Below are 9,654 nucleotides of genomic sequence, written 5' to 3'. Positions count from 1 at the left end.
TGATCAAAGTCACAACTGACCCTAGATCAGCACTCCTATTCGAAGAGGCTTTATGGAGATGGGGCCTAGTTATCTGCTAAAAACAAATACCATGGTCTTATTGACCAAATGTATCTTTGTTTTCTTGTTTGTTTTTTCATTCAATGCATCACACATGGTCCTTAACTTTCAGAATGAGCAGCCTATACTTGTTGCATTAATAGTATGACTAGGGTGATGGCTATTTTTTTAAAGTTTCATTGTCCATTTCTCCATTAAATCAATTAGAACATTTCATAGTTTATATGTTGACTACGGTTGTGTCTCGAATGGCACCCCATTCCCTATATAGTTCACTACTTTAGGGTATAGGATGCCAAAGTAGTGCACTATATATGGGATAGGATGCTGTTTTAAGATGCAAATAATGTGACTTGTTCAGAGTGTAATTTCCTGCTGGTTCAGGAATACTGTATCCTCAAACAAATGTATATCCGGTAGATTGTAAAACATTTTCATCTCAAATGAAAGTACCTTCAAACCATAGAAATGCTGTCTGTTGCAACAGTTAGAAATATCTGATTCACTAGTACTGTAATGATATATTATAGCCTTGTGCTTTTTTTATAGCGTTGGGATTTTACTCAAGTCTGTATGATACTGTCACACTGACTGGGAAGTGCATCCCTGTAAATAACATAAAAATATATACTTTTTACCCTGCATGAGACTTTTCCGACAACATATATGCCACAGCAGACTTCTGTTTTACACTGTAGTTCCTCAACATATCTGTGCAATATATCACAACCAAGCAGCAACAATATGTCCTTGTTGTTTTATATTTGATGGCACTTACAGCCTTGATAGGCTCTGCAAAAGTAATGTTGTTGCAGCTTGTCTCCATAATGTTTTGTAATTTTAACACTACAGCTCTTTTTTTAAGCAAAGTATTTCCGATATTTTTATAACCATGTTAATTCTTTTAAATTACCGCTGTACCAACACCTTAGTTTGTTATTCAATTGCAGCTTCCTTAAAGTGCAAGATGTCAATTATTTATATCTAAATATTTCAAGAAACATTTATTATAGCTCAATGAAGTTTCTTTAACGCTTTTTCTTATCACCATGCATGCAACTATAAATGTTTGTCAATAAAATGTTCTAATGTCTCTTATAGCTGAATGTGTCATGTATGTTCTCAGAAGTTCACTACACCGTCAACTTATAATTGATTTCGTAATCATTAATAGATGTGTAACCGAAATGTGGAGTTTTCGTTTTAGCTGTTATTTCCAGTGGAGTGTGAGTGGCTAATTGATCATTCATATGACAGGCTCAACTGGAGCGGAACTTCGCCTTCTGCAGAATAACATCGAATGGGCGGTTATTATTCCTTGCTAGAGATGATGATCAAACCCCGCGCGCCGCTCGGTCGTGGCGGGTCAGCAACTTGCACTCGATGTTTCACACCGCAGTGTAAAAGACAATAGAAAATAATGTGGGGTTGATCGAGGTTTACCAAATTATGTGATGGGCAGCGACTCAAGTAAACAAAAGGTAAGATAACTTCATTAGGTGTAGGCTACGTCTGAAGATATCAGATTTTATCACATTTTTAGACAGTTTGCGCAGTATACTGCTTTAGCCTACTAATTAATCTACATTCTGATCCACATAAGTGATACATTTATATAGGATGCTCGCAACAATATTGACATTGATACGTGTGTCTCTGCGTGCAGCGAATAGAAACAGGTGATGAGCGCCTATATATTTGAACAGTTGTAAATGTATGGATATGTATCAGAATAATAGACAGACTAATGACATGTACGTAAACTGAAACATTTGTTTTTAAATAGAATTTTAAGTCTTACAATTAAATTTCAGAGGCACATGGAACTGGCCAATATGTTATGAGTGCACTGAGTTGTTTTTAATGCAAGGCGACTTCTGTTCCGCGGGGGAGTTATATTAAAAGGGACGGGGGAGTGGCTCGCTGTGGCTGCTGTGAACTTCTCTTGTTGTTGTGCCTGGAGTAGAATGTACTAAAAGCAATTCAAACAGACTGGACTCTGAGATCATCTACATGAAAATATCATTCATGAATGTCTTCAATATTCGTGTATTTGGCATGTTGGCACATTTTTGGTTTCATGTGATACAGTCTCTCCTCTATCCAATGCTGATTTTCTCCTGCATGATTCTAGTGTGGCATATGCCAGTAAGTAACCTCGAGATGTTTGACATTTAATTGTAGTTACTTGCTGCACACAGCAAAACGTACAATTAGAGCCATCACTAATTAGAAAGCCGCTGTCCTCAATGTAGAGACAGGCGCCAAGCCAAGAGAGACGACGCTATCAAGCCTGGCATAGCCTTCTCTCCAATATGGGAATATCCTTTACTGACGGAATTCGCCACCTTGGCCCACCTGGTCTGGCCACACAGCGCATGGTGCTCGGCAGTGAAACCCCAATCCCTGAGGACCACCTCCTCCCAGGAGACAGCCCTCAGAAGCCTGTCATGGAGTGGACTCACCCTGGCTTCATCTCTATCTTTCTGCCTGAGTTCCCACACCCTAAATTCCCTGGGCAAGACAATTTCCAGGTAGTCCTCCTTAACTTCATTTGCATTGAACACTTGGACCACAGATGTTATCAATGTTTTCAGCAGATCTAATGAAATCATCAATTGATAGGGAAACAACAGATAAATCACAAACGTATTACTTCTATATGGGGGGGGGAATAAATTATGTGATGGTCTGTCTGATGTAAAAAGAAAGATGTGTAACCTACCTGTGATACTAACATTTTAATAATATTGCAACATTTGAATCTCCCTTTCTCCCCATGACATTCAGATCCTGGGCTTCATAGCTAAAGGCTCCTTTGGTCCTATCTTGAAAGTAAAGGACAGGTCGAAGGGGAAGACTTATGCCGTTAAGGTGAATCTCTCCTCAGCCTCCTGCCGCATCACATTTAAGCAGCACTGTATTTCATGTGACATCTACACACATCTAGTTTATTATATTTCCACTGTATTTCATGTTTTTATATTGTGTTGCTCTACAGGTTTTATCCAAGTCTGAGATACTGAAGCATGGGGTCCTGGAACAGTCAAAGGAGGAGGTCATCATTCAGGTAGGTCACACTGCAGGATGACCAGGGAAGCTGCTATCCTGAGCAGGCTTTAGCTTAGGGCCTGACTTAGTTTAGGGGATAACATGCTGGAAACAATGACTCACTGAGCTCTAATAATGACTATGCCAATTATCCCTATGAGCTTCTGTGCAACAAGAAGCATGGTTCCATGGAGCTTTTGCTGTAAGAAAAACAACCTTTACCATCATTCAAGATACCTGGCTGCATTCAGATCCCTCCTAAATCACATTGTTCTACTGAGTGTCTTTGCTGACATCCACACTTGTTGCTGCTGTTGTGTGTTGCCTGTTGCGTTGCAGCGGCAGGTCAGCCACCCATTCCTCCACAATCTGCAGGATTGCTGGCAGACCCAGCGTCACCTCTTCATTAGTGAGTGACTAATGTGATATAACTAGATCCCTCCTTCCCCTTTGTTTTATCCTCTCCTCTCTTTACCCTCCCTGTGTCTCACGTAGGAGCTTCCCACTGGGCACAGACGTCAATTCAACATCTATTCCACATTGGTTCAACGTAGTTTCATTGAAATGTCGTGGAAACAACATTAATTCAACCAGTGGGTTGTCTTGCTCTCCCTAGCAGGAGTGTCTACTATGGCATTGACTGGCCTTGCTGCTATTTAGTGTTGTTTCCCTCAGTTTGAGCCCCATGACTCGTCTGAATAATTATACTGCCATCTGCTGAGATTTCAGGGTGTAGCATACAATCCTGTGGCCTCTGAACTGGTTTCCCCTTCCTTTGATTTATTAATAACACCCTTATTAGTGGATAAAGGCATGTTTGAGTTAATTTGTCTCTGACTGACACACATCTCCTTACTAACATAATCCCTTTCCCTTCCCACGCTTCCCCCAGCCTTAAAAAACTTGCCACTGTGTGACTTCTGACAATTTAGTTTTTTCCTGTTGCTTCTCTCCTCCATTGCTCCTTCCTTTTCAAGTGCTTGTATTTTAGCAGGGGTCATCTGTCCCAGCCCTGGATCAGTGTACTGTACATAGCCTTGTAATGTACTAAGATGGATCATTGTGTGTGACTGTCTGTCTTCCCACAGTGTGTGAGTACTGCAGTACTGGAGACCTGTATACCTACTGGTTACTGAAGGGCCAGTTTGGGGAGGATGAGGCTCGGGTGTTCGCTGCAGAGCTAGGCTGTGCTTTGGGTGAGTGTCCCTCAAGTGTATATGCACAATATAGTTCTGCAAAATGTGTATGAAATCATTGTTTAAGTTTCACCTTTACTTGGATTATAATGTGTATGTCTGATCGGTAGGTTTCCTTCACAACTTGGGGATCATGCATAGGGATGTCAAAGTATGAACATTTGTTTTGATAATGAACATTATACTTTATACATAACTTATGCATTCTTTAATCTAAATAACTTATATTTATTACTTCACAGAAAAGTTTATAATCATCTGATTATTCCGGATTTTTCAGATGGAAAATGTCCTTCTGTCTGACCAAGGTAATGCTGGCTAAAATAATATATTTATATATATAATATACTGCTAAAAAAATAAAGGGAACACTTAAACAACACAATGTAACTCCAAGTCAATCACACTTCTGTGAAATCAAACTGTCCACTTAGGAAGCAACACTGATTGACAATACATTTCACATGCTGTAGTGCAAATGGAATAGACAACAGGTGGAAATTATAGGCAATAAGCAAGACACCCTCAATAAAGGAGTGGTTCTGCAGGTGGAGACCACAGACCACTTCTCAGTTCCTATGCTTCCTGGCTGATGTTTTGGTCACTTTTGAATGCTGGCGGTGCTTTCACTCTAGTGGTAGCATGAGACGGAGTCTACAACCCACACAAGTGGCTCAGGTAGTGCAGCTCATCCAGGATGGCACATCAATGCGAGCTGTGGCAAGAAGGTTTGCTGTGTCTGTCAGCGTAGTGTCCAGAGCATGGAGGCGCTACCAGGAGACAGGCCAGTACATCAGGAGACGTGGAGGAGGCCGTAGGAGGGCAACAACCCAGCAGCAGGACCGCTACCTCCGCCTTTGTGCAAGGAGGAGCAGGAGGAGCACTGCCAGAGCCCTGCAAAATGACCTCCAGCAGGCCACAAATGTGCATGTGTCTGCTCAAACGGTCAGAAACAGACTCCATGATGGTGGTATGAGGGCCCGACGTCCACAGGTGGGGTTGTGCTTACAGCCCAACACCGTGCAGGACGTTTTGGCATTTGCCAGAGAATACCAAGAGTGGAAAATTCGCCACTTGGCGCCCTGTGCTCTTCACAGATGAAAGCAGGTTCACACTGAGCATGTGACAGACGTGACAGAGTCTGGAGACGCCGTGGAGAATGTTCTGCTGCCTGCAACATCCTCCAGCATGACCGGTTTGGCGGTGGGTCTGTCATGGTGTGGGGTGGCATTTCTTTGGGGGGCCGCACAGTCCTCCATGTGCTCGCCAGAGGTAGCCTGACTGCCATTAGGTACCGAGATGAGATCCTCAGACCCCTTGTGAGACCATATGCTGGTGCGGTTGGCCCTGGGTTCCTCCTAATGCAAGACAATGCTAGACCTCATGTGGCTGGAGTGTGTCAGCAGTTCCTGCAAGAGGAAGGCATTGATGCTATGGACTGGCCCGCCCGTTCCCCAGACCTGAATCCAATTGAGCACATCTGGGACATCATGTCTCGCTCCATCCACCAACGCCACGTTGCACCACAGACTGTCCAGGAGTTGGTGGATGCTTTAGTCCAGGTCTGGGAGGAGATCCCTCAGGAGACCATCCGCCACCTCATCAGGAGCATGCCCAGGCGTTGTAGGGAGGTCATACAGGCACGTGGAGGCCACACACACACTACTGAGCCTCATTTTGACTTGTTTTAAGGACATTACATCAAAGTTGGATCAGCCTGTAGTGTGGTTTTCCACTTTAATTTTGAGTGTGACTCCAAATCCAGACCTCCATGGGTTGATAAATTGGATTTCCATTGATTATTTTTGTGTGACTTTGTTGTCAGCACATTCAACTATGTAAAGAAAAAAGTATTTAATAAGATTATTTCTTTCATTCAGATCTAGGATGTGTTTAAGTGTTCCCTTTATTTTTTTGAGCAGTGTATATGCCATTTAGCAGACACTTTTATCAAAAGCGACTTAGTCATGCATGTGTAGCACATGGGGATGTGTGAAACGTACTCCTCAGCCTTAAGGGTCCCGCTTGCACCACCTCATTAGCTATCATTTGAGGTGGCGCGATTGGCTAAGATGCTTGAGGGAGGACAGTCACATGCATTTGTGAGGCAGAGATCCTGAGTTGGCGCCAGGTATGGGCCAAATCGGGAGCAAGTGGTCCTCGCTAAGCAAGCAGTGTGATGTCTTTTACACATGCATACATTTTACTTAGGGTTTAGTTTACTTTCTACTACAATACAAATTAAGAGAACACTAGAGGGCCTTATAATAAAGTGGACACTTCAGGATTGTTATTGTATGGAAGACATAGTTCTATAGTGAAACTAATTTAAACTTCATATTAGTCAGGTAGAATAACCAGAATTGGATTTGTGAAGTACAGTATGTAAAATACTACTGTATCTATTTGATGCAGGTCATCTGCGTTTAACTGACTTTGGACTCTCTCGCCGTCTTGAGCAGGGCGCAAGAGCATTTACAATTTGTGGGACAATCCAATACATGGGTGAGATGCATGGGATCAGGCAAAGTTAATGGTCACTACACATTAAGAACATATCTCATTGTGATGGTCCTCTGTCTGAACAGCTCCTGAAGTCCTGAGTGGGGGTCCCTACAGCCATGCTGCTGATTGGTGGTCTCTCGGCGTTCTGTTGTTCTCATTGGTGACCGGAAAGGTGCAGTCACCACCACAGTTCATCATCTTAACTGAATATGTGATGATTTAATAGTTGTTAGAAAGGTTTTTTTTTCTTCTTTTTTTGAGCTCAGTCCTATCTTACAAATCTAGAGATGTTGTTGATGCTAATTTGGCTCCATAGTTCCCTGTGCCTCCAGAGCCTGACCACTCCAACATGCTGAGAAAGGTCAGAGATTGCACATACTCCATACCCAAGACCTTCAACCCTGCATTGACCCTTCTGCTCACAGAGGTCAGAGGTCATATGTAGTTGGATTGTCTCAGATTGGGAAACATTTACTTTTTAAACAGAATATCAACATTCTCAGTGCTCTTATTTCTTTCTCTATTCTATTTGTGACTCTAGCTTCTATGCAAGAACCCAGCTCATCGCCTGCGTAGCCTGGAGCGCTTCAAAAGGCAGACGTTTTTCCGTGGCACTTCCTTTGACTCTCAACTGCTACAGAAGAGACCCGTTGAACTAATTCTAGAACTGAAGAACCATCCTGATCGTCCAGCCATAGCCATGCGAGGCCTGTCTATGGACTACTTCCAGAACTTTGACTGTGACATATTCCACTCCCCTACCAGCCCCACTGACATGTCACCTACTTTGGCCAACATTGACCTGAGCCAGACCCTGGCTACAGCTCAGGGTTTTAGCGCATGAGATGTGCCTGTGCTACTGTGACTCAATACTGACTGTAATGGAAACAAGTATGGACATGTATTTGATATATACATTTTGTACCACATGGATACATGGTTGTGAAAAATCTCCTGTATGTTTTCTTTATTTACATGGCCTGTTTGGCTCCCTCTCTTCCTCTGTATACCTCTTTGCATACCCATTTAATGGGGTGATAAATATAGATGAGCTTTAATGCACTGAATACCACCACTTACCAAAAAAGGTTTATAACATTTCTATTTCCCATTGAGTACTGCAACTCAAAGCCTCTCAAGGCTCTGCCAAATGGCACTTTCCAAATGTGGATCAACCACCTGCATGTTTGACCTTTTACCTTTGTTATTACATTTGTATAAGAAGATCTCTATTTTCCTGAAAATCCTTTCACATATATTGTTTTTAATGAAATATTTATTTAATTCTGTGTAATTTTAGGTTTGATTGCTGAGGCCATCTGATTATTTGATTGACTGTTGTGTGTGATCACAATGCCTTTGACTGTTCACAAAGTCCTGCTCTATACCCATGTCTCATTAGATTTCACTAACTGTTGTTGTGTTTTACCCAACCACAGTAACATCTGAAAAATGAAAGCCCCTATGAACTCATGATGGAGTTGTCTCCTGTCATGATAAACTAGGAGAAATATCAAAGGAAATAGGTACCTTTATGCAATGCCTCTATTTGGAGCCACTTGAAGTGTTAAAAATAGTTGATAAGTTCCACAGGTTTTTTAGGTTAATGTTTTTAGCTGTTCCAGATATAGAGCCTGAGTCACTTCAGACACCTAATCATCAGTCATGGCAGCAGAGAACATACACACATTTGAGCCAGTACAATACAAGAGGAGGCTTTCAGTTTATTGTAACCAACAGAAAAGTATACATCTTACAGAGTATTATTCATTTGGAATCTCAAATGTTTTTTCACCTGAAATCTGTGGTTCAGTTGGTAGAGCATGGAGGTTGCAACGTCCCGGTCATGGGTTCAAGTCCTGTGGGGCCCTGGACACCCATATGAAAATGTATGGATGATGCACCACTGCAAGTCCTTTTGGATAAACGCGTCTGCTAAATGGCATATATTATGTTAACACATACTGTACATTATTTGTATTGCACTACAACTGGATACATAAAGACAACTTTTTCCTCAGACTTTAGTGTGATGGTGACCTATTTGGTAAAACACCAAGAAACCCGTAAGGGAGCAACCTTAATAGGACAGAAAATTAAAGAACAGATAAAGCATAATCATTAAATGTTTTAATTGGGTTCAAACAGAAAAAAATAGCTACTGCCCCAATGGAGATGGCTAAATATAATCTAAGCACAAGACCCAGTCATCTTCCTAAAATGTCTCCTGAATAGGAAGGTCTAGTGGGCTTCTCTCTCTCTCTCTGTGGTCTGACACTGAATTCCCCTTTAGGCCCTTGTCTTAGATAGGTCTGGTATAGTATGTCTGTGGTGTTAGTCCAGTGACCCACATCTTTACATTGGTGGACACCTCTAGCACACTGACTCAATTATAGAGAGAGGGATGGAGAAGTCCCATAAAATAACTAGAACAAGTGAGATGTCCTAGAAAAGTAGAAAACATATTTTTTCATTTCTATACAGAAAAGGGGCAGAGGGAGATATTAAACTTCCCAAATAAAGGATCAAATACTTGATGAGAATTAAGTATTTACTGTCAAATACAATAATTCTTGGTAGAATTATCTACACATTTTATCCAACGACTTCGAGTGAAAATGTAACAACTGAATATGGCACCATAAAGCCAATGTAGCATATCACTGTTGATCTTCATGTGATGAACCTGATCTCGAGTATCAACCTATGTAAAGTACTCAAACATTGATTGTTATATCTTGTTCACAGAAAAAAAATACATTCTGACCCCATTTCTCTCTAATCTATGTCACAGTTCTATATTCGGTCATGTATATACACTGGAAACACCATTTCTGAACCT

The 9,654-nt window shown here is 41.6% G+C and overlaps 1 protein-coding gene across 1 annotated transcript; it reads left to right on the top strand.

Moving 5' to 3' along the window:
- Positions 1-1,246: 1,246 nt before the first annotated feature.
- LOC106581180 (ribosomal protein S6 kinase-related protein) lies at positions 1,247-8,832 on the top strand. The gene is made up of 11 exons (XM_082966643.1): positions 1,247-2,594; positions 2,851-2,934; positions 3,062-3,130; positions 3,451-3,520; positions 4,200-4,307; positions 4,418-4,458; positions 4,588-4,615; positions 6,723-6,812; positions 6,896-6,984; positions 7,129-7,239; positions 7,354-8,832. The coding sequence occupies exons 1-11, from the start codon at positions 2,376-2,378 to the stop codon at positions 7,654-7,656; spliced, it is 1,212 nt and encodes a 403-aa protein (XP_082822769.1). The 5' UTR covers positions 1,247-2,375; the 3' UTR covers positions 7,657-8,832.
- Positions 8,833-9,654: the final 822 nt, after the last annotated feature.

Source organism: Salmo salar, chromosome 20 (genome assembly GCF_965601325.2).
Source record: "Salmo salar chromosome 20, fSalSal1, whole genome shotgun sequence".
Classification (NCBI taxonomy): Eukaryota; Metazoa; Chordata; class Actinopteri; order Salmoniformes; family Salmonidae; genus Salmo; species Salmo salar.
The sequence above is the reverse complement of the archived record's forward strand: the minus strand, read 5'-3'. Positions and strand labels throughout refer to the sequence as shown.

What these genes read in the sequence shown, in the direction of transcription:
- LOC106581180 (XM_082966643.1), top strand. Translation starts at nt 2,376, where the DNA reads ATGGGAATATCCTTTACTGACGGAATTCGCCACCTTGGCCCACCTGGT. An exon ending in TGTCCTTCTGTCTGACCAAG is followed by an intron (nt 4,616 to 6,722) that starts GTAATGCTGGCT and finishes TATTTGATGCAG; the next exon opens with GTCATCTGCGTTTAACTGAC. An exon ending in TGACCCTTCTGCTCACAGAG is followed by an intron (nt 7,240 to 7,353) that starts GTCAGAGGTCAT and finishes TTGTGACTCTAG; the next exon opens with CTTCTATGCAAGAACCCAGC.